The 24,344-nt window shown below is 51.3% G+C and overlaps 2 protein-coding genes across 23 annotated transcripts in view; both read right to left on the bottom strand.

The window, feature by feature from the left end:
- Positions 1-1,497, bottom strand: part of CNTN2 (contactin 2) — a 33,611-nt gene extending 32,114 nt beyond the window's left edge. The window contains exon 1 of the mRNA XM_074893955.1: positions 1,291-1,497. The gene's annotated coding sequence lies outside the window, so the exon portion shown is untranslated. The remainder of the gene's footprint in view (positions 1-1,290) is intronic.
- Positions 1,498-5,451: 3,954 nt separating this feature from the next.
- Positions 5,452-24,344, bottom strand: part of NFASC (neurofascin) — a 95,640-nt gene continuing 76,747 nt past the window's right edge. For 12 of the 22 annotated variants that reach the window (XM_074893346.1, XM_074893349.1, XM_074893350.1 and 9 more), the window contains 3 exons: positions 17,421-17,552; positions 16,766-16,835; positions 5,452-10,949 (listed from right to left, as the gene is read on the bottom strand). In XM_074893346.1, coding sequence (XP_074749447.1) covers positions 10,718-10,949; positions 16,766-16,835; positions 17,421-17,552 — 434 coding nt within the window. In that variant the 3' untranslated portion in view covers positions 5,452-10,717. Of the gene's footprint in view, positions 10,950-16,765; positions 16,836-17,420; positions 17,553-22,333; positions 22,490-24,344 lie in introns of those variants that run through there. The other 10 variants (XM_074893338.1, XM_074893347.1, XM_074893343.1 and 7 more) reach the window with 2 other exon arrangements.

Here is a 24,344-nt window from a genome sequence, read left to right as displayed (position 1 = left end):
GTGCTCAATACCAAATATATCACCTTGAGAGGTTCATCTGTGGGTGCAAACCTGCTCCTAAATCTCATGCAAGAGCCTGTGCTTTGATTTTGTGCCCTCAGAGCATGTTGTGGACATGGCTGGAGGTGGCCTGGGAGGAGCAAGAGCTGTTCTTGGGGTCTGGCTGAAGACTTGGGCTGGGGTTGCTGCTGCCTCCCATCCTCAAAGCAACTAGTGTTTTGTTAGGGAGATGACAATCTCTCATGAATACTCCCCAGTCCAGCCAGAAAATTAATATTGGGGCTCGTGGGAGTGGTGCAAGCCTGGGGGAGTCAGTGGGGCAGTGTGGGGGAGATACAAAGGGAGGAGGGAGCTCGGGAGGTTTTAAGATGTGGGACTGGAGCCCTGTGAAGCAAACCCCAGCTGCCGGCTGCTTCCCTGGCCGAGCACCCGTCCCGTGGCGCGTGGGAAGGAGCCGAGCTGTGCCCTGCCTGCCAGCGCCTCCCCCGCCCCGCGGTGTGGGCCTGGGGTGGGCGAGCTCTTGTCCGTGACTTCGCACTGAGCCCCTCCGGCTCCCCACTGCCATGAGCTTCCCTGCATGCTGCAACCCCCCGACCAGCCTCAGACGCAGAAATACCCCTGTACGCCCCAAGTGGCCCCATCTCCTACCCCTCACGTGGGATCTGCCCTCGTGGGGTGTGTATAAGGAGGGGATTTGGGACCCCACGGTCTTCCTCATCCTCCCTGCAGAGGAAACTCGGGTCTCTCAGGCTGCTCTGGGCTCTGCCAGCCCTTGCTGAAGTAGTTTTGTGCAGCAAAAGCTGTGTGAGCCCCCCCTGCCCCTCCCCGGCACCGCGTTTGAGATGCCTGACCCCGCGAGAGTGGGCTCTCAAAGTGCCCCCAGCCAGAACGCACCAGGAAAAGCAGAACGGTAATCATTGATAACAACAAAAATATTCCCAGACTCATTCCATAAGAGACATTTTGCTGACAGCCGTGTCGACCTCGGCCGCTCGGCCCCTGCCACAAGTGACACAGCCGTAGCCCCCCCCTTCCTCCCAACTCCACCCCCGGCTCCTCTCCAGCGCAGGCATCGCCCGCAAAGCCGTCACCCACCGAGAAATGCCCAAACCCACCCCCTGCTCTTGCATCCCCCGTCCCCACCGGAGGCGAGCGGGATCTGGCAGGTTCCCTCTTGCCGGAGCAAAGCCGAGCACGCCTGCAAGTTGGCTCTGCTGGGGAACGATGCCCTGAAACCCGGAGCCTCTTTCTTCCCATCTCGGATGGAGGAAGGAGGGAGAAGGGACTTACCTGGTGTGGGGTGGGTGGCTGTGCATGAGCTGGGGGCCCCGCCGGTGCTGGGGGCTCGGCTGCGAGGCAGCGCTTGGCTGGTGCCTGCCCGAGTGTGGATGTGTGTGCCCAAAGCCACTGCAGCATCTCTGCATTAGGATGTGCTCCTCCCTCTCCTCCCTCCTTGCGTGCGCGCTCCCTCGCTCGCTGCCAACCACCACGCTGGTCCCTGGAGAGGGTATTTTTTCCTTTGCCTTTACCTCACTTGCCACAGTCCAAGGACCAGTCAGGGAGGCAGAGCGACTTGCAGCATCATGCATAATTCATGCCTTTCCTCAGCATCCCTGGCTGCTGCTCCCACCAGCACAAACCCCTCGTCTGCACCGATCGCCGCCGGCTCGCCCCGTCCCTGGGGCCGGAGCAGGTGTAGGCCCGGGGGGGAGCTGGGGGAACCGGGGTGGGGGGTCCGAGCTCATATCTGCGGGGTGGAAGCAGGAAGGAGATTAGCCTCAGCTGGACTCCGTGCAGCGTGTGCATGTTTCTGTATATATGCACACCCCCGTGCCTAAATATATGTATATCTGGATATATACACACAGAACCAGGCTTCTATGTGTGCTGGGAAGATCGTTTTATAGGAAAATTTGGGGAAGCTACATCAAGCCGAGCGCAGCCAGCGTAGGTGGTACCCGACCCGCTGCGCCGGGGAGGACGGGGTTTCCTCGCAGCGGGGTTAGTGGGGTGTGTCCAAGCGGGGCGCTCTGCGTGGTGCTGGGGGTGGCAGCTGGAGTCAGCTTTGGGTTTTTGGATGTGCCAGAGCCACCTTTGGCTGTTGCTGTGGTCCAAGGGGCTTAGGGCAGCACTCTGCTGTGCCCCCCACGAGGCTGCACCCAGAGCCCTTCCCGGTGAATATTTGCAGCCACGAGATCTTTGCTGTTTTCTGGCTGTGGGGGGAAGGTCTGTCCGGGTGGAGTGATGCTGTGAGATGTGACAGGGATGCTCCAGGACTTCCTCCGTTGTACCCCGCAGGCACTGAGGTTTGGGGGAAAGAGGTGCTGCCGATCCCACTGCCACTGAGCGAGGCGAGGAGCAGAGGACCCCCGTGGGCTGGGGGTTTGTCCGTGGGCAGATCGCTGCCCGACTGTGCGCAGCGAGGTGGGAAGCGGAGGATTCAGGAGCTCAGCAGAGACCACCCTGCACTCTCCATCCCTTCCAGTCCAGACCTGTTAATGATGTAAGGAGATCAATGGGCGCTGGGGCTGTCCACAGGTTAATGGCCTGCAATTACAGAGGAGTAATTAAGGCATTAGTATATCTATTGATTGGCAAAGCTCCACTGGTCCAGACTCCTCCAGCAAATGGGTGCAGGCAGGAGAGTGCCTGTGATGGAGTGGAGCATGTTGCTGGTCCTGTCTCCCTTCCCTTTGCCCAGCTTGCCCTGTTCTCTGCTCCCCACTGCCATTTTGGGGTGAGACTGGGAGAAACCAGCCACAGCCCTTCTCACAGACCTTGTCTCCTTTTGCTGGACAGAAGGGAAGAACATGGTTGGATCCTGACCCCCAGCAAAAGGACTAACAGAGGGACCACACAGAGGGAAACCCAGGAGAGGTGATGAGCCCCGTCCCCGGTGCAGGGAGGGGGACCTGCCCTGTGACTGCAGCTCCCCAAGGGTCCCTCCGCAGGTGACAATGACATTGGTGACCTCTTGGGTGTTCGTCCTTGTGCCGACACGTGCTGAGATCACAGTGATAGCAGCTGGGGGAGGAAGCAGCTCTGTGAGGGCTCCCTTGGCTGCTCCCAGTGCTGACAGTGGATGGCTCTTAGCTATGGTAATGGGCAACAGGCTGGAGCTGCCTCTCTGAGGAGGAGGGGAATGGGAGGCAGTCTGTCGGCATTGATCCAGTCCTGCCGCCCCACTGGGCGGGCAGAGGTCAGGGAAGATATGGGTGTCATTATCGTGCTGTAAAAAGGGACGAGTGCTAATGCGTGCGTGTCTCCCCCTGTATCGATCGCGAGGATGAGGATGGGTCCGTTGTCGCCCGCTCCTGGATGATGGTAACGTCACGTGTCCTACAGGAATGATGGAAGCAGCTGCCCGCGTGGCCCTCTGCAAGGCTGAGACCGTGGGCCCCGCTGGTTCCTGTGGCTGTGGGCGGGGGGAAATGGTGGCTCCGAGGTGTTCAGGGGTCCCTGGGTTCCAGCTAGCTTGAATTTCTGCATCAAGGACCAAGTGCAATTCCTTCTTCGTCCTTCCTTGGGGCAGGGACTGAGGGTGGCTGGTGCCACCATCGCCCCAGTCTGTGCTGGGGAGGTCTCCTACACTGGGCAAAAGGTGGTGGTTTTTTTGTTTCTTTTTTTTTCTCACTGCTGTTCAAGTTGGGAAGGGGGCGGATAAACCCCCCACTGCAACACTGAGTAGGAATCACTAATACTTTCATCCTATTAGTGAGGGCTGCAGCAATTACATCTTCATTAGCCAAATAGGCTCTGCTGTTTTCCCCCTTCCTTCAGCCCATTCTCGTCAAGGCTTTGCACCAGGGAGCCTCTGGTAAGAGCACTTCAGAGCCTTGGGGGCAGGAAGGGCTGGGGAGTGCAGGATTGGCGCCGGAGGGAGGCATCGCTCACCGCTCCTCTGCCAGGATGTGCTGGCTCAGGAGGGGGGGAGTTGGGTTAAACCCTGGTGCTCCCCTGTGTTTGCTGGGCCACGGCGGGGGCTTCTGTCTCCAGCTTTCGGCGTGTGCTTCTGCAGGGTGTTCGTGCTGCAGCCAGTGCTGGTAGGGATGCAGAGCTGCTGTTTGCCAGCGCAGCGTGTCTCAAACGTGCCAAGCCAGCATCACTAGTGTGTCCAGGTAGCTGGGCAGCCCTTGCTCCTTTCTGCCTCAGTTTCCCCACTTGAAAAAGATAGCACTGCCTGCACTGAGGCCTCACTGGCCTCCGAGACAGTGAGCAAGGGCTCTGCAAGGAGCCATGTGCTCCTTCCGAGGTCGTTTGGAGCAGGTATTGCTGCCCTTTGAGTGGTTCCCCTAATGCCTCCCGTGGGCTGGCAGCCATGTGTAATTATTTAAAGCCTTGTTGACAGTTGGGAGAGAAGCTAAACTCTCCGGATTTCACAGCACTCACCTGGCAGACAGACAATCAGACAGGGCATGGGTTGAAATCCTCTTGGAGGACGGGCTGTCCTCCCTGTGTCAGATGCCCTGTGTGGTGCTGCCAGGCCTGGGTGCTGCCAGCCCAGCTCGTGGGCTCCCCGCCTGCTCTCACCCCGTTCACCCAGGATACTTCTGTGGGTTTGTTCCGGTGCTTCGAGCTGCTCCTGTATTTCAGCCTCTACCAGGTTTTAATGAACAAAGTGTTTCCTGCTGTTTAATACAGCTGAGCAGATCTCCTGGCTGTGGGTGGGAGATGTCAGAGCACAGGGGGGCTGTAAAAACACGAGTGGGGAGAGCTGCCCTGCCTGTGCCAGGTCATCCCCACCGCCTGCCCGGGTGCAACAGGAGCAAAGACCTGCCGCTCCCCAGACCCTTTCTGCAGCCTCGGGTGAGCCTCTCGTGCTGTGTTGCAGCAGCACAAATGCAGAACTGCTGTGCTGAGCTTGCACAGGCTTTGGGAACCATCCCCTCGGCCCCAAGCCCACAGGATGGCCATGAGGAGACAGGCTGGGGGGTTTGCTCCCATCCTGCCACTCCGCCTGCTGCTTTCGCATCTCAGCACGGTGCTGAGCTCTGCACCTGGCTGTTGGGAGATGCTTCTGAAAACAAATCATCCCTGGTGTCTTATCATGGCCAGTCTTGGCCTAGGGCTTGTGCTGCTTTGCCTGGATAAACCAAGGACTAACAGAAGTCTACCAGGGTAGCAAAAGAGACCTGGAGGTTTTTAAACCACTTGGTCACTGACCTGCTGGGCGGACGCGCTTCCTCTCCGCTGTGGTGTTCAGGCTGGGTGATGCTTCCCCTGCAGACGGTTTCAGGGGTTTCCTTTTCCTTTTGAGCAGCCTCCCTTCCTGGGGGTGCTGCTGGGCTGGGCCGTGGAGCTGGGGGACGTTGGGGACCAGCACGGTTTTGCCAGCTGTGAAGGGCCACGTGTTTGGCAAGTACTTGCCCGGTGCTGGCTGTGGGTGAGCGACGGCAGCAGCGCCAGCTTTTACCTTTTGAAAGCTGATGGAAATTAATTGCAGGCTTAGTGTGAGTTTTGAACAATGTTTTATTATATGTTTAGTGTTCTCTATACAAAAAAATCCAGTCTTTTCTTTTTACAGTGATTCAAAAAAATGATATCTGAGTATTTTGGCCTTCTTTCATCTCTCATGCAGTTGGTTTATAAGTCCTTATATTAAACATTTTTTTCTGTAGTCCATAAATCTTCTCACTGTAAACTGTTAATTTTACAGCTTCAGCTATACATTTCTCATTGGAACAAGTGGTTAACGCAAAGGTGTTGTTTTTTGCTTTAAAAAAAAGGCAAATAAATACATAGAATACTTTAGAACAACCAGGAGGTTTTACAGAGAGGATGGATGGATGGTGATATATTTACAAATTAAAGAAAAACAAAACACTCCAATACTTTCTTTCTGATATGAGCAGGAGGAACGAACATTTAAAACTCTGTACTGCAAAGGAAGGAGTCTGGTCTGTGGGTTTGACGTGGGGTTTAGACTGTGTTTGACAACCAAAGCCCGATGCCCACTTGCAAAGGACGTGGAGAGACAGGCGCTGCTGGGCAAGGGGGCGCTGCTGATGCGGTGGGTTGTTTTAGGACCAGAAAAGCATCGTTATTCTCATTAAGAAAACAGGTCTTAGTGCAAGAAATAGAACGTGGTCTTCTTTTATTTTTACAAGGTTTGTTTATTGCTTAACTGAAATCGTTTGCTGCTAGTACACAATTAAGCCTGGTACGACGGACGTTACGTTGCAGGTTGAAGTCGCGGCTCTGCTGGGACCTGCGCACCGAGGAGGGGCGTCGGGACTTGCCAGGACGGCCGGTGGCACGGATGGAGCGGGTGCTGCGAGCCAGGTAAGGCAGGGTGAGGGGCACGGCTCTGCCCTCGCACCCCTTCTGCTCCCCCGGCGTGACGGCGGCAGGAGCTGCGGCTCCTCGTGTCCACGGGTTGATCTCTCGGGTCAGAAGGGGCTGTTGGCTGCGAGAAGGCAGCGCTGACAGGGGCTGTGTCGTGGGGACATCGTGGTCTGGTGGCCAGGCAGGACAGCTGGGGGTTCTGTGAGCAGGATTTTGGGGCTCGTACCAAAACGCGATTTTTCCTGCTGGTTTTCTGTGTCTTGTCACAACCTCAAGATCACGTAAACACAGCAACCGTCCTCTCATACCCTGCGGTCGCACTCCTGGGGCTCGTTATCAGCTGTTGTACACGTGCAGGGCTCCAAGCAGCAAAGGGCTGCGTGTCGGGGATGCCGGGCTGTGTCCCTGCGCTCGATGCAGCTGCCAGAGTCTGGATCCGTCTCCAGAAGATGGATGAGGTTTTGGCTTGGACCGTTTTAGAAATAGGCTCAAACTTGCAAGTTGGGAGTTGGACCCAAAGCGCTTTTTCCTCAGCTTCTGAGAGCGCTTGATTTTTGAGTCTGGCTCTTTTTTTTTTTTTTCTCTATTTATTAAGTGTTGGCCCCTAACTTAAACCCTTTATGAAGATGTATCTTCTGGAAAAGAAAAGGTGAAAGTGTGCCCTGCTCTAGAGAGGGACAGTCACCCCTGTGATGGAGACCAGCCCCTTAGGGGGGTCCTGCCCTTCGAGCTGCCGGTGGCTGATACAGGGTCCCCCCGGGCATCTCTGCGAGTCCGGGGGGTTACGCTGTAGGTAGCAGGAGATGAGGTGACTGGCCTGTCCCCTCTGGAGAGGGACAGCCGGGGGTAGAGACACAAAGCAGGTCCCGCAGAGTGACACTGGGGACAGGCAGACACAACGGCCGGCACAGCACCCACCCAAACAGGTGGAGATGGGTGGGCATGACCCATCAGCACCACCCGCCCTCCCGCAGGGCCTGCATCCACCTCCTGCTGCTCAAAGGACACGTGCTCGGCAGAAGCGTGGCCACGATGCCCCTGGGGGTGTAGCCTGGCTGTTTCTGGGGGGAAAATGCATTTTGGGGTGGTTTTTGGTGGTCACAGCAAGCAAGGGCTTTGCTCCCTGCGACGCTGTAACTGCACATGCAAACATCTACTGCATCTTTATTAAAGGGAGTAAAAAAATGTTAAGCTCAGTATGTGTTTTGAACTTAGAATTTTCTTTGAGCTCCAAAATTCTAGGGAAAGTTTCAAAGAAATGTTGAAATTTTTACCCTACCTTATAATTTTGGAGCAATTTTTACACCAAGCTGCTACAAGTAACTTAGACTGAGCCATTTGTCCACTGGGCCCTCTGCAGACATCTCCTTCCTTTTCTGGTTGCTTAAAGTAACATGGTAGTAGGACTTTAAATGTTTTTTTGCAAGACTTTGGGCAAGGACAGGACTGGCTGGCCTGAGTCCAGCTCCTTCTCTCCCCGCTTGCTGAGGCACGCCATAGGGTACGTGCTGCAAAGCTACAGGGTGAAACACTTCTCTGTTTCCAAATGGATGCTAAGACATTTGCTCAGGAAAATGGTGGTTAATGACAGGACAGAAATATAGGCTTTAATATAAATGGCACGTAATACAGATACATGACACAGACCGCCCTGCTTCCAGTAATGCCTGACCAACTTTCTTGAGGTTTGGAGGTGCTGCGTGGTAGCCAAGGGTCTTGTGGGCCCTGTTAGCGGTTGGTCCACAAAGCAGCGAGGATCTGGCGTGCTGGGTGTGAATGAAGATGCCCAGCTCCAGCGGCAGAGGCTTTTCCACAGCGAAGGCTGTAGTTTCTTTCTCTCCTCACTTCCACCAGTGCTTGGGCAAGAAGTTACACAAACTCAACATTGTAAGGACAGCCGTAGGCTTCGGAAGTGGTTATCCCTGTGACCAAGGGCTGTGTTACATTTGGCCTCCTGTGTTTGCTTAAAAACTGAACGCGTGTCCCGGGAACGCACTGGGAGATGCTCTCCTTACACTGGATCAGTGGTGAGTGGCAGCAGTGGAGTAGGTTTGTTGCACAAAAGTGTTTACGCTGATGGTAACAGAGCAAGGTGTGTGGCTCCTACTCGGTAAAATGTCACGGGTGGAGGACCCTGGCAAATGGGCTCCGGGGCGGTGGAGGGGGGACATTCCTGCGCTGCCCTGGGGTAGCAGGAGCTCCCCCAGCTCTGGGAGGGGGCTCTGCCTGTTAACACCAGCCTAAACCCTCCTTGGCTCATATGGCGCATGTAGCCCCTTTGCTGTTTGGTTTGCATCCAGTTCTCTCCTGTTTCCTCTGTGTGATCCAGCAGTAGGTGTGACCAGGTCCGGGCTCTTACCCGAAGCGCGGGATAGTTGTGCCATTAGCAGCTTAAAGAATGTGGCAAAGTCCATCTCAACAATCCATATTAGTAGAAGTATTCTTGTTAGCAGTATGTCTTCATAGCAAACCAGCTTGAAAGCTAAAAGAATAATTGCATTAATCCTATTGCATTTAATCCATTATGCTGAACAAAAACATCCTCCTTAGAAAAAGAAATGAAAGAAAAATCCATCCTAACGTCGTTTGCTGTCTGTGAAACGGTCCGAAGCAATCCAATCTCTCTCAGCGAAGGTACCTTTGGTTTCAAAAGTGCAGGAAGTGGGAGAATACACATGGCATTGGCCACTAAGTACGGTCTATTATAAAACTCTACCTTCTACAGTGATCCATGCTGTCTCAGCTGGGAGAGCTGCCCAGGCATCCTACTCCTACTGGTCTGGCGGATCGAAGACCATCACGTTAGGGGCGCGTAAGCGGTGGGGGAATAGTATCAGTTTATTAAACTTCACGGGAAGTTCGAAGCTGTGTAAGGCATGTGAAGGAGCACTCCTATCCGAGACGCTTTGTTACAGTGTGTTAACGGGTTAACTTAAATTGCATGTTGTCTTGATATGTAAATAAGACAGCGGAGGGGAGTCCCACGGTGCAGGCGCTGGCTTGTGGAAGGGTCTCGCTCAGGCTGATTGATGGAGGGGGGAAGGCCACTGTCAGAAATGAGGAGGGGGGTTTAGTGGAAAACACTGTCGATCCGGTTCATCCCTGGTGCCTCGGGAAGGTGGGGACCTCGGGTCCTGTGCTCCCACCACATGCCCTCCTCCCTGTCTCCCGAGGGATGCGCGTCCCTGAACCGTTCAAGCTGCTGACCGGGAGCTGCGGTGCAGGGCCAGAGCAGGGGATCCTCCACCCGACCCCCATGGTGCTTCTCATCTCGATCGGGTGGCTTTGAGTTGTTTGTTGTTTGTTTGGTGATTTTGTTTGTTTTTTTTTTTTAAATAAGTGATATCTGGTCCCCTCATCCTATGGTAATACTGATCCTGTTTCCACTCCCTCTTTGCTACATAAGATTTATGGAGTTGCCTTCAAAAGAAAGCAGGCATGGTCTAGGGGGAATTTCCCCCAAAATTCTTACAAAGCAAAGACTAAACCAAAATGGTTTCCCTGCAGTTACCCAGGCAAGCAGTGCTGTTATCCTGGGCTCGGAGGGCGAGCGGCACTGACTGTCCTTCCACAAAGCCCACAAGCTCTTCTGCAACTCCTGCTCCTCTGAGGATGCTCCGGAGCCCCGCGGGGTGGGGGGTGACCTCCCCGTGGCCTTTGCAGGGGGGATGGACCATGGAGCCTCAGCACCGATGCGAGTTACGGTGCCAAGGGAAGCTGTGGGGACCTGCTCTTCCCTGCGTAGGTGCTGCTTGATCTTTCGGGAAGGAGGTTGCGGCGCTGACTAGTTTGGGGGAGGCTGTGGGCAAGGTGCTGCTGTGAGGATGGACATCTCGGTAATACAGTGCCCTGGTGTCGTTACCCAAAGATCCACCACTTCCCTCCTTTCATGCATTTATGCTGCTCTGCTCAGGCCCCGCTCACCCCTCTTCCCTCCCCAAACTCTTTTTTTTTTTTTTTTCCCCCCCTGTTCCCCTCTTAACTGGAACCTTCCTGTAAAGATTAAAAAGAATTTTTAACTCCCTCCCAAAAGAACAAGAAGGGCCTCGGGGAGCCTGGGCAGCCAAGCCCGTTGCCTGGCCGGGCTGGCTCTGGGTGCTGGGGCCAGCCCTGAAGCTGGGGTGCAGCTGGAGCACCCCGCTCCTCCTCCAGCCCCTCTGGCTCAGCCCAGATTTCAGCTACAGCTACAACCCATCCGCGCCCCGGGAGTCCTTGCCGTTCGCTTGTTTGCTAAGGATAAGATGGCATCGGCAGCCACCTGGTCTGCCTGTTTGCTTGGATTTTTTCTTTTTTTTTCTTTTTTTTTTTTGTTTTGTCGTTGTAGGTTGGTTTCATTCACACGCTTCTGTTGGAGGTAGTGGCGGCGGCGGCTGTTGTTTAACCCCCATCCACTACAAACACCTCAGGCTGTTTGTGGTTTCAGTGTGTTGCACTATGCCAATGAGTAGATAGCATTGACTGGGGAGGTGGCTTCCGAGCTCTCGTTGCCTTCAGTCTCCTCTTTGTCCTTCTTCACTGTGTACTGGCCAATAAAGGAGCCGTCCTCGTTAAACTGCCCTTCGCCCCCCTCTCCATAGTCCACCAAGCTATCGTCACTCTCCTGCTGCTTTATCGTGCCGTCCAAGGAGGTCTGGCTGTTTGGCAGGGGTTTGTTGTCTTCATCGCTGGGTAGCAGAAGACAGACAGACACAGTAAGGGTTGAGAATGGGGCTTACAACCTTCACCCAAGGTCTGGATATTCAAAAATAAATCCAGTGTGCAAATATACTGACCAGAGACCACAAACGTGGGGTGCTCTGACTGCAGACAGCAAGTCACGGTGTGTCTGACACGTATGTGAAGGTGGGGAGACAGCCTCCGCGGAGGAGGCCCACAGCTGCCTGCGCAGTTGGTGCTGTGGTTGGTGTTTCTGCAGGCCCAACCTTCATACTTTTCTTTTTAGAAAGCAATTTTTTTAACCTGTATTACATACGATGCTTAGATCAGTCCAACTGGATGTACGTTATAAATATCCTTTCCTTGTCATTGCTTATATCCTTTCTTTCTCTTGGCATTTTAGCCAACCTTGGGGTAACCTGGTTTAGTGAGGTTTGTTTCCAGATTTTCTTGCAAAAAACACACTCGGCTGTTTAGCTACATGCAATGGGGAGCACTCTCAAAGCACTGCGAGGGGGCATGTATAGGATGCCAAGTTCTGTGCAGCTTCCAAAACTCATGGGAATTTACCCTTCCAAGCTTATTTCTGAGCATCTAAGCTTGTTTGCTCAATTCTTTATCCTTTTCTCTTTTTCGCTAGAAAGATTAAGCCAGGTTACTGAAAAATAAATAGTCTGACCCACAGGAAAAAAACCAACCCTTTAAAGAAACCCTTTTAACAAAAAAACAGGGAAAAGCTGTTTTCTCTCTGGAGGGCAAGGGCTGGTATCTCACAAATACAGATAACGTTGTGTGGAGGATGAGAGTGGATTGTTCTATATAAAAATAAAATTTTCACATCAACTAGTCCTTAGTTTATATTTGATCTTATGTCCAGCATGCAAATACCGTAATATCCCTAAAGGTATCACATATGTACCTTTAAACATTTGTCCTCCCACCTCCATTCCTGTCTTTTCATGGTTGTTGTTTTAGCTTGGGGCTCACCAGACTCAATCCCCAGCATGGAACTCTACTCTGTTCCTTTATTTCTTTTTTTTAAAATTAGTAAAAGTACTGGGCTTTGATTGCAGCCCTTGATAGTTGATGTCCGTACAAAGGTGTTCGTCTCCTGCAAAGGCATGAGAAACACTTTGCTTGGGCCAGGGAGCAAAACGCTCTTCAGCTGGGGAAGGCATTAAATCTCTCTCATGCCATTTAATTAATGGCATCAGCTCTCTACAGTGGGAGAGGAATTTGGTATCAACACGCAGCCTTCTAACGTATTTCCTTATATCAGCACTTTGTGAATTAAGCAATAATACAAAACCAATATTTGAGGTCTTGTGTTAACTTGGCATCACAATAAAAAATAACTTGTTAGCTTTGAAAGCAGCTTCTTTCTGCAGGGAGGAGGAAGAGAATTCAGTCTGCAAGCAGGACTGCCAGTTAGAAAGCTCAATAAATGCCAAGTAGAGAGTGGCAAAACCCAGATCCCAAGGTTTGGGGTTCAGTTAAAGCTGATTCTAGAGCCAGACTTTCCCTAATGGGGGGGTTGCAGCACCAAACACCCCAGCAATCTGTTTCCCGAACCTGCCCCCTGGTTTTACCTCTCTCCAGTACTATTTATCCTGTTAGTGCATTAGGAGGGCGAAGCAGATACTCATCAGCATCTTGATGCAATATAACCCTGTTAAAATGGATTTCTGTGGGGTTTGCTGATGTGCGCATTAGAGAACCAGAGCACCCAGATGGAAACCATTTGGGAAATGTTATTCTGAGTTGCATAAATCATTGAGGGTGAGGATTTTCAGGACTGAGACAGAGAGTGGCAGACTGTTTAGAATCTGGTGGTTTTTTTGCTCATGTCCCTTGCCACTGTCCCCTGGGTGTCCAGCATCAGGGTGCTGAATGCACCGAGGGCATCGTCCCCAGGTCCAACCCTTGGCCAGTCCCGCTACACCAGGAGGGCTCAGCTGCTCAAGCCTGGGGCTGGGGGGACCTGGCTGGTGCTCAGGGGTGCCCCCAGCCCACAGAGCATTTCCAAGCAAGATGTAGCTCACTGGACATGGGAGTACCCCTGATGCCAGCAGCAGTTAGAGGGATCTTGTTTAATGTGTTAGGTGGAGGCAGGTACATGGGAATAGGGAGGGGAAGGTGTAGTTTCAGCTATAAAGAAATAAATAGCTAGAAGGAAGGAAAATAAAAAAAGCTAAATGTGCCGGACTTCTGGCAGCACGTGGTCCTACCTTTCAAGAGACCTTCATGGTCCATGTGGATAGACCAGGTGAAAAGGAGAAGAAAGAATGGGAATAAAACAGAGAGAAGCAGAAAGAGCCTGATCAGAGAGAGATATGATGAGGTCTGCATTTACAGGGGCAGTGCTAAAAACCAAAAAGAAACGTCTGCATTCCTCATGGAGCTAATTGCCTCGTTATACCAAATGGAGCCAGTATAATTGTTCAGAGCTGGATGAGCCTCATTGGCTTCCCCGAGAAAGCTACTACAGAGCAGCGGTGGATGGTGCAGGTGGGAGGCGGGCTGTTGCTGTCGGGCTGTTCAAGAAGGGCTGGGGGTTGAAGTCCATCAGCGAGCGGCTGTAGGGAACAGCGGTCGCTGCTGGGGACCGACATGCAGCAGGACACGGGCCAAGTGAACAGGTCGCTCGGTTTTCCCTCCAGCCTTCTGCTGGGTTTCCACGAGACGGTCATGCACCAGTATCACGTTCTCTAGTGACAAGCCTACACCTCCCCAGGCTGCTTCGCCAGCCCTCTCCTCCCCTCACTAGGCTCAGGGGACAGCTCTGCGTCCTCCTGTCTTGATGTCAGCTGAGATGGTCCATTCAGGGCAAGCTAGCACTGCCTGCAGTAACCTGTTCCACAGGACACTCTCCTGAATCTGAACTGGAGCCCAGAACCTAAAACCACTCAACTTTCCCTTCCCAGTGGCCAGGGTTTCCAGCCGACTCCCCCACATGCAGCTTAAACATTTGGTATAATGAGGCACAGTCACTGGCACAGAACATTGTCCAAGGATAATGGTCTCCTGCTTTGAAAATAAGCTTCTCAGCTTAGCCTCTGCTCAGGAAAACCATTATTCTGTTAGTGGAACAGAAAGATGTGACAGTATCTCTTAATTATAGGCTGCAGAGATTTGAAAGTTGCATGCACAGGGCATTAAGGACGTGAGATATGATGAGAGCATATCAGACATGCTATGTGGAGGTGGGGAGGGAAACCAATGAAGAACTCACGTCAGCTCCATTCCTCTCCTTGCTTGAAATACTAATTGCTACCCTCCTTGAGCCTAACATTGCAATCGTTTTGAATCTTAATCAGCCAACAGCATTTCATACCAATCCTTCAGGTTCACCTTCCTTTCTGCCTCCTTGAGGGAAGCCTCCTATTACTTCTCCCAGGAAACCTGTTGTTCCTGAGAAGGAGGGGGCAAAGTTTATGGGCTGTTGGGGATTTTTTTTTTTTTTAAATCTTGGTTGATTGAGAGGTTTGGGTTTTTTTTCCCCATCTAGTCCATGGGACAGTGTGATTGAAAATGTGAGAGCATTTTGGAGCTTGGTTGTTGCCCTTCTACTGACCTCTGCCTTGAGCTTGCAAACTTTTGGGAATGGGGCTGTCAACAGAAGTTTGAGCTTCAGCTAAGCAGAAGCTGCTGTGTAGCAGGATGAAGGATTTACCCCATTCCTTCCCATTTCCCGGGAGGCAATGCCCCTTGGATGGTGCTTGGGCAGTAAATGTAGCATTGCTGACTGTCGCAATGCTGCCAGCCATGCCAAGAGCTTGGTTTTCCTTCTGCACAAGGCAAGGGGTCCCTGGCAATGCCTTAGGAGTGATGGGGGTGAGCAGGTTTTGACTGCAACCACCTCAGCGGACTCTTGAGAAGCAGATTTCTGAAATGAGTGCGTACTGCCAGAAGCTCGGCTGTGGAGACCTCGTCTGAGATCCAGGTGATGGAGCTGAGCCCGTGGGGTTTTGTGTGGGTAGCTCCTGGGCGATGAGAAGTTTCAGGCTTGCTACGTGGTATTTCCACCACCCCACAAATTTGGCAACCCAGAGGATCCCTATCATGACTTAGAGCATTAAGGGGATTTGTTTTGGCCGAAGTATGGACACTAGCTGTGTAGTATGTGGTTATGGGTTGTATCTGTACGAGGAGCACTGCCCGCACTTGTAAAATCATGCCTGGGAGGAGATGCGTTTGATCCGGGGCAAAGCCTGCAGCAGGACCAGGCTGAGCTCACTTCTCCTCTGCTGTTCTCTGCGTCCTGGCCAGGAATCTGAAGGGAACAGCCCCAGACTGCGACTTGTATGTGGAATTAATGTAATTGCCCTGGTGTGGTTTGTCACCACTAGCAGCGATAACAAAATCTCACAGCGGGGTGAGGAAGGTGTTGCCCCCGGGTGTTGTTTAGGGCAATAAAGAATGGCGAGTTTTTCCTACAACATGCTGCTTATTCTGGTTCCTGCTGGGGTGTGTTTGTATTCTGTATTGTGCTACCAGAAGACTGGGGAGCTTTGGGTTTACGGCATCCTTTGGAGAAAAAGAGTTGCTACTGAAATAGAGTTACCACGCTCCTAACAACATAAATGTGGTCGCATCGAGGGCTGCAGTTGTTCTACTTCCATTTATGTATTGTATGCAGGCAGATATATTCATTTTGCTTCCTCTAAAGTCTTCGGCAGAACACGTGTGTCTTGTTACATCCCTTACTGAATCATAAATAAATTGTTCCTATCTTTGCTACCTCAATTTGTAATGCTAGGAGTACCAGTAATGACATGGGGTTTAATTAACCCCGTTTTGAAGTCAGGAGGAAAATTCCTGCTAGTCTAATTGGGCTTTGGATCCAGCTCAGATGGAAAGGTGCATTTTAATTCTTTAAAGAAAAGCAAAGCCCACTGTAGGTGCTCGGAGGGCAAGCTGGGTGTGCTGTAATACATCCCTGTCATCTGTCAAGTGTGGGCAATCCGAGTCCAGCGTTACCTGCTCCTGCTCCTTGGGGCAAGCCGTTAGCGGCGCTGTGAATGCTGCACTGCGCGTGAGCAGTCTGGGGACAGCACTTGCCCCTTTCTGAAATACCCTGGGAGCTTTCCTGGAGTAAAAATCGGCACTGCTGCTCTTCAAAGGATGCTTGTTTTACGTGAAAGCAGCTGAGTGGAGTTGGGGGGGAAATCAGAGTAGTTTTAGCAGAAGTGCTGCTAGGCTGTGCCGCAGCCCTCAGAGGGGGTTTCTGTGGGGTTTGCCGGGCAGACAGTCCTTGACTGGAATGCAGACAGACCCCCAAATCTGTACTCCTGCATGCTTCAGGGCTGAGCCAAGCATAACTTCTCCCCTGGATACTCTCTTACGGGTAGGAGAGAGGCTGAGCTACAGGGTGAGATACCTGAAATATCCTCAGGCTGCTTAACACGGTTTTTGTGGGGGTTTTTTGTTGTTTTTTTGGGGGGGGTTGGGGTTTTTTTCATTTTTTAATGTGGTAGGAGTGTCACTAAGGTTGATCTGCACCTGGTGAGAGCTGTGTCCCGGGTAGCTGATGCCAGAGTCCCAGCTCTCTGCCTGGCCTGATCCTCCCAGGCTGAGGCAGGGAAAGGAGAAGACCTTAGCAGCATCCTCGCAGCCTGGTTACTCTTCCAGGCAGGAAATGTTTCCTTTGGTAGAGGACTCGCAGAGGGAAGGAGGCAGGAGGAGGAAGGTGGGAGAAATAATTTAAGAGGCTGTGTGGCACCGCAGTGCTGCGGTTATGTGGAGGGGTAGCGCGGTGAGGTCTGTGATGGCTGGGAGTGGGGCTGATGGGGAGACGTGGGTGCACATGCTGGTGGGAGCGTACCTGTAGTCGAACGACCCATCTTCTACGTTCTTGTCTTCGGGATTTAGATGCTCATCTTTATTGTCTCGTACTGTAAACAAGCACATCCCCAACACTGACGTTAAAACGCGGTACGGAGGATAAAACAGACAGTAACAGCAGCTGGTGTGAGGCTGTCTTTGTAAAATCCCTGCGGGGTGAAGTCCAGCTTTTCACTGACTTTGTGAAAAAAAAAAAAAGGGCTTTTTTTTCACACCTGGGAGGGCTTGCAAAGGGCTTGCAGAGGGTGCTCCTGTGGTGGCACCAGGGCACAGATAGCGAGAGAGGATGTATTCATTGGTGAATTTTCTTAAGCCTTTATCTTTGCTTTGCAAAAATTTAATGAGATTTTTGCCTGAAAAGATCTTTTTCTAGAGGAGGACAAGCACATTTGCAGTTGGGTCATGTATAGCAGGAGTGTCCAGCTCTGCAGCCTAAAGTCTGCACAGCAGAGAGCCCTCACCCGACCTTTAATTAACTGAAATGCTTCCCACTAATAATAGTGTTCCCACTACAGAGAAAAAAAAGCCCTTGTAATCACAAGCATCTATCTGAGAGCAATACAATTTGATTAGCCCCCAGAAGCCTGGAAATGTTTAAACCATGAGCACAAACGATTGCCATGCAATGCTCGTACCTGGGTATTTCCCACCTCTGCTCCTCTTAATGAAGCAGACGATCAACAGAATAAGGACCAGGAGAGCTATGGCACACATCAGCCCGATGAACCAGCCCTGCGTTGCGATGTCCACGTGATTCTTGGTGTAGGCTGGGAGGAAAATTGAAGGAAAAAGAAGCTATAAGGGACAGACCAGAACCGCAGAGGGAAACAGATGACTAGTAAGACACAGTCCACCAGTTTAGAAATAATCTTTAGCGCTGCGTTTGTGTGTCTGTGTGTGTATTGACCAGTTATCTGAGACTGTAGCACAGGGATCTGTGGCTTTTTTTTTTTTTTCTCCCTATTGTGGTGGTCAGTCAACTCAGCGTTTTAGCAGGAGCTGCAAACAGCAAAGGGTCACAACATAAAGTAAAACCTAGCACACCAGTGAGGAAGGTGCATTGCAAATAATGGCAAAAGAAGCTGGGTAACAGATTTGATCTTTCATTTACTGTGTCTGAAAACTGCCCTGGAAGCGAGAAGGTCTGAAAGAAACGTGCCCAGACGGCTCCAGTCCCTGGTGTCCAGCGAGGCTGAGCAGCACCGCTGCATCCAGAGGGTTGCTGAGCCCCGACGGGCTCGTTAACAGCCTCAAGCTGGCAGAAACCTGAATCCTGCGAGGCAGAGCGATGGGCAGTGGCTCTGCTGCCACCACTACTGGGGTCCTGCTGCTTCTGGGTGGCCACGGGGGTCTCCAGGGCTGAGAGGGGACTTGTGGAAGCCCACCAAGACTTGGCCAGTGCACGAGAGGGGATGCAGCGGTGGGAATAGCTCTTCGAGGAAGGACAGCTGGGTCGCAGATAGTTGAGAGGTGGTCTGATAGCACTGGAAAGTCTCTTCTCCTGGGGTAAGCTCTTTATACCACTGCTTCCAGCACCCTTGAGATTATTGAATATTAATATGATTAATACCAAGCAAGGAGGTGTCTTGTTCCTCAAACAACACTCCGGCTCCTAACTGCCGTGTCTTCCCTCACGTACTCTGACTCCTTGTTTGCAGCTCCCATTCATGGTCAGACAGACAGATCTGCATCCTATAAATAGCAACAAGCTGCCGTTTTCTGGCTCTCATTGACATGCACTTCATATTCAGCAAGACAGAGCAGAGGAGAAAATAACCTTCAGCGCAGCAGGGGGGGGCTAAATTTAACCAGGCTGCAGTGCAAACAAAGATAGGTATTCCTGGCAGGAGCGTGGGAGATCTGAGCTGGATGGGATTGAATTGGGATTTAGCAGGGATTTACCTGAAATGGGCAGGACGGTGCAGTGAGCATCCTTTTGTGGTGCCCATGGGACAAAAACCAAGATGGTGCTTACAAAGCAAGCGTAAAAGGTAGCCCTCCGTTAATGTATTCTGAATGAAAGGCTCTTGTAAGAGAGACAACAACTTTAAAAACAGGTTGAACTGGTAAACTTTCCTAACCCACACCATTCCAGGGCTGTAAGCGCGTACGTATTCCCTCAAAATTGAACCCAAGAGAAGAGGTGCTTCCCTTAGGGTGAAATCTAAGCCACATTGTCAGTAGGTAATTGCAGCCGAACCATGACAAGGAAATTCAGATAAGAGAATGACAAGAAAGAGTACCATTTGCTAAAGAAATTATGTTAGACCCCGAATGCTCTGTGGTTGTGAGCAGCACCGAGCTCCTGGGGAAGCCGGGGGGAAGCAGCTGCCTAATGGTGCCTTGCCTCCCTTTTGCTGCTTTTCCCTCTAATGCTGCCACATTTAATATTTACCTTTAGTACAACCTGAGCTACGTAGTCCTTGAAGATGCACTTTTTATAATGGAGAGAATGAAATTATAACAGAGTGGAGCTGAGAACTGGATTCAATTAGCTGAGTGCTTGGGGAGGAAAGGGGAAGAAAGCTTTACTGGAGAGCTTTGAAATGGAAAAAGATTGTATTAGCAGTCCTGATGGGACGGGATTTCTACAGAAACCAGCGCTAGGGGAGAAATAAAGGGGTGTTCAAAGTACGAAATGCCAGAGCAGCCTGAGAGGTGGGGTCGTGCCACCATGCAGATTGGGGCTGAGTTTTGGAGGGAGGATTTTGAGTACCGAGTCACCGGGGGATCTTGCAGTAGGATTGTGGCACTGCCTGTCGCCAAGGTAGATGTATAATTGCCATCCTTCCCAAAAAAGCAACACATGACGACAAAATTATAGTCACAGCAATCTTGTATTTAGAGTAAACGAGTGACTGTCATTGCAGCATTGAGAAAGAGAAGATTAAATACATGGCTGTCGGAGAGGATGTTTTGATTTGCTCTAAGGCCAACGTCAAGGGGAAATAGTGGAAAGCAGCTGTGTAATCAAACAGGTATAGATTTGAAATGCAACAGCAGTGACTTTCTTTTTTAAAATGAATTATAATCTTGTGGCAGAAAACACGTTACCTAACAGTCATAGCTTACATGCCAATAGCAAAGCTGACTCTGTTCCACCAACAGATCAGCAAAATTTTTGTCTGTCTCTGTAAAGCAGACCGTTGGGTGTGTAAAGTCTCACTAGCTCCAGCCTTGCATGATCCTCTTCCCAGTGTTTGCACAGGCTGGGGAATTTTTTTTTGTTTTTTAAATTTAGAAGATCTCTATGTATTAAGCTATGTTTGTGTTTTCAAAGTGTCCTTTACTACTGGAAGGAACTCTGTTGGGTTATTGAGCTGTCAGCTAATCAGAAGCAAAGTGTCCTGCAGCCACAGTGCGGGTGGACTACTTATTTATCTACCCTCAAACTGAAGAAACCTTTAGAATAGCTATTTGCAAAACATTAAAAAAAAAAAAAACAAAACAAACAAAAAAAACCCACCAAAAAACCAACAAAACACAAAAAAACCGAACAGTGCTTTTTTTGTCAAAAACATTCCTGATGGCATATGATTGTCAGCGGGGGCTGAACACTTGTGTCAGCAGTATCCAGCCAGCAAAGAAATGGATCTGCAGCATTTATGCATCTAGGGATGGCGATAGCTCTGTGCATCCCACAGCGGCAGGGCTCAGGTCACCAGTCGGCCCCCAGCACAGGGACAAAGGTGGCCCCATCCTTTAGTCTCACTGATAATATCAGTAGGAACCCCTCAATTACAGAAAATAGTTTTCCTGTTCCTCTTTCTAATGATTCCCTGCCCCTTGCTGTCTGTTGTGCAGGGGACTGTCCCCTCTCCCCCCAGATCCCAAAGTGGGTGAAAAGCAGGCGAGGAAAGAAGAAAGACGGGTCCAGATTGGGAAATAGTTATCCTGAAAGACACGTTGCAGGGTATGGGTGAGGGCAGTCGAGCTGGGGGTGATTTCTGAGTGAGGGGAGGGTCCAGAAGCAGAAACAAAACTGGGGATGCGCCATTGCAGCTGGAGCTGTTCTGGAGAGAGTCGGAGTTGAAAAATCAGGTCTCTCATTGTCTGGGGTCAGAATCAACCTCTGCAATGTAGGAACAGGCTGGGAGCCCAGGGACTTGAAACCTGCAGACACTTTGTGTGTCTGCGAGCCAAGTCCTGCCAAAGCAAAGCGGTGAAAACTCCCGAGGCGAGGCAGCCGCGCCACGCAGCACGTACAGCAGCGGAGCGGTGGGGAAAAACCCCGGTGAAAATAAATCCGTTTTGAAAACATGGCACTCTGCAAAGCCAAGCGTGTTCTGTGCTGCGGCTGCGACCGCATCACAGGGTGATGGAGCAGTTTGAGGCAGCACATCAGCCCTCGGTGCGGGGCAGAGGCAGGACAGAGCCAAGGTCAGCGCTCGCTGGTTATTTCTCCGTGCTGGGCAGCATCAGACATGCAGAAGTACCAGCGGTTGGCATCTGTCCCTGTGTCATCTTAGCATGTCAGAGAATTACTCAGCGGTGTTATGGCTTGCCAAATTTTTGGACACCAAATAAGATGTGTACAGGGGGTGTGGGGAGAGCTGCTGCTCCCCACCTCCCCCTGCCGCGCTCCCCTGCTGCGAATTACATTTTCCCTTTTGCGCTTTTCAGCAAAGAGAGTGGTAAGTGCTTGAGCTTTCCACTACAGGGCTGGATCTGAGCAAAATAATTTTAGTTCTTTGAAAATCACAGCCTCTCCCTATTACATCTGTCAGTGTGGGCTGCTCCACTGTTGCTTGCTCCTTGGTTTTTCAGCTAAGTGTTTAGACCCGCGCTTTGACAGGCGTTGTGCACAGATTCCTACGGCAAAACCCCCGGGTGAATTCAAGGGAAGTTACAGCTGTTTTGATTTACTGAAACTCATTGAGTGTGAACGGTAAAGTTTTATAAATGCATAAAGCCTGCTTCAATGCCTGTGGAAGTCAACAAGGGTATTTCTCTGGCATTTGGTGGGCAGAGTAGGAAGCCCATAATTAGAAAGCTGTAAAAACCACTCGGGTGCTAAGCCTGGAAAATTGCTTGCGCAATTAAATGCGAAGTTGCCAGAGGAAACGTACCTGGAGGGTGGAAAACCCTCAGCATATGCCACGTGTGACTCTGAGCAAGGTCTTCTGCAAACACTGCCTTCCCCATCCTGCCCCTCACCTGCACCCCATCGCCAGTATCTCCCCTCCTGCCCCTCTGCCATAACCTGGGGCCAGACCACGAGTAGCAACGCGCAGGTGGGAGCGCAAACGCACAGTGGCGGGGCTCCAAGCAGAGCTGTGTGACAACGTGAGCGTGTTCTCCACCCTCCTTAAAGACCCTCTCCTTCCAAGGGATCCCCATCCCTCCTGGGGCTCTCCTCTTCTGTGCGCAACCTCCTGGCGATGCTGGGGGCGGCTTTATTATAAGGGCAGAGATGGGGGGGTGGATGAGGATTGTTCCATGCAGTCATGGTCAAACCACCTCCCGCCACCATGCGAATGACGTTGGCGGTGATGGATGGGACATGCCTCGGAAACGCACCCCGCGGCGGGGCTGAAGCCCGTCTCACCTGAGCTGGTGGTAAAGGTTATGTACGAGTGTTCGCTGGGGCTAGACCATATGGGGAACACCCACAGCTTGTACATCATTCCCGGCGTCAGATTCGCCAGCTGCACAGAGGAAGGGGTCTGAGCTTTAACAGGGATAGATTTCTCTGTCTTGTTACCTGAGAAACAGAAACCGCACATCAAACCCAGCCGCAGGAGGCTCCGAGAGATTACCGTGTTGACACTGCAGGCAATGCACTACACTATCCCCAGCTGCTGAGCAGAAATAGTACAGCTTGATGGTCAAGGAGCTAATAACGGCTTTGTGATTATTACTCGCTGAGAATAGAAGAAAATTGGTGATGCAGGAATATGGTGTGGGTTTTGCTGCATCCCTGCTTGCCATACTGGAAAAAATACTGATAGCTATTCAGTTTTCTCCCTATTTTTAAGACCCGATAGGTCCTTTATCTGCCCAGCCTCAGGTCTGGATATTTGGGTATTTACCATGAAAAATCTGAAATCTGCCTGGTCCCGCTCAGCTGGGTGAAGGCGCTACAGGACTCAGCAAAGGAGCCAATTCTTGCGCTTTTGGGAGTGGTACCTGTGCACCGGTTTTGCTGGTAGGTTAAGGAGGCTTTGAAGGTGCTGGATGATGCATTAAACATGCTGCGAGACTGCTCACCCCAGCTGGCAGGTTGCTGCTTTTGGGGTGAGAGTTTAGCCCTCCAGCTCGCGGGCTGGTTGCTGCCAGGCTCTGTCCAAGGATGACCCGTTTGCTGCTGAGCTTAATACTGAGCATTAAACCACTGAATTCTAAGAAAACCTGCAGTGGGGTTTTGATTTGTGGCTCTGGAAGTGTGCACCTCCCAGTTCAGCAACGCTGCGGGGAAGGAGAAATCTGGCTTTGAGGCCAAAAGCATGCTGCTTGCTTCAAAGGCCACCAGAATGGGAGGAGAGCCATGGGTGCTCGGGAAGGGCTGAAATCTCCAAGATTTCCTCCCTCTCGGCCAGACCCTGATTAGGCTGACCCAAGGTGTTGCTGCTGCTGCAGCCCATCCTGAGCACAAACTCAGCGTGTGGGCTCTAGAAGAGCATCGCCTGCTCTTTGTGCTTCCCGGTGATGGGGAGAATCCAGGGCTGGCAGCGGGTGGTGTGGGAGCTGGGATACTTGGCATTTAGGGCTTGGAAAGCTGATGCGCATCCTGAATTATGGAAACTGGTTAAAAAGGGGAAGGCTGAGCGTAGCCCAGCCCGTTGCTGCCCACTGAAGCCCTGCAGGCTGCGGAGCGAGACCAGGCACTGGTGCACGTTAGAAATTGTTTCAAGGAGAAATCAAAATCATCTCTTAAGTGATGTTGTAAATGACCAAAGGTGGTTTGCTGTCAATGGTTATGCCTAGTTGGCTTATTTAAAATGCCGAGTTAAGACTGGCATACCAGATGATGTGAGGGCTGAAATGGCTGGGAAATAAAGTCAGAGATAAGCAGTAGTCATCACTGCCTATCTACAGAAAAAACCAACAACCAACATTTAACATCCTTCTAAACAAGTACTAAAACCAGAGATATTGGCTTTGAGCTTCCAGACTAAGTACGTAGCCTTACAATTTTAAGAGACAACGATATCCGATACGACGGTTTGGGATCATAGACGATTCTGCCAACTCCAGGTTCAAGAAGCCCGTCTTCAAAGGGCGTAAAGCTACTCTCCAAATTATGTAGGTCATCTCATTTGTTTTCCCTTAAAGTTTTGCCCCCTTTCATGTGTATATATATATATATATTTAAGGCTCTTTACATTGTGACCACATACAGCCCAGCTCCATGAACAGCCTTGCTCATCTATGTTTCATAAACATCTCATGACAGTTGGCGCAAGGAGGGGGAATCACTTGTGAATCACCAGGATTAGCTCTGGTGCACTCCAAACAGCCATGACCGTGACCTGCCTTTTCCTCTCCCATCCTCCACGTGGCCATCGAGCATCATTCCACACGCAGTAATTAAGACCGAGTAATCGGTTGCAACTGTG

This window comes from Strix uralensis, chromosome 24, assembly GCF_047716275.1.
Source record: "Strix uralensis isolate ZFMK-TIS-50842 chromosome 24, bStrUra1, whole genome shotgun sequence".
Lineage (NCBI taxonomy): Eukaryota > Metazoa > Chordata > Aves > Strigiformes > Strigidae > Strix > Strix uralensis.
This window is presented reverse-complemented; position numbering and strand designations above follow the sequence as displayed.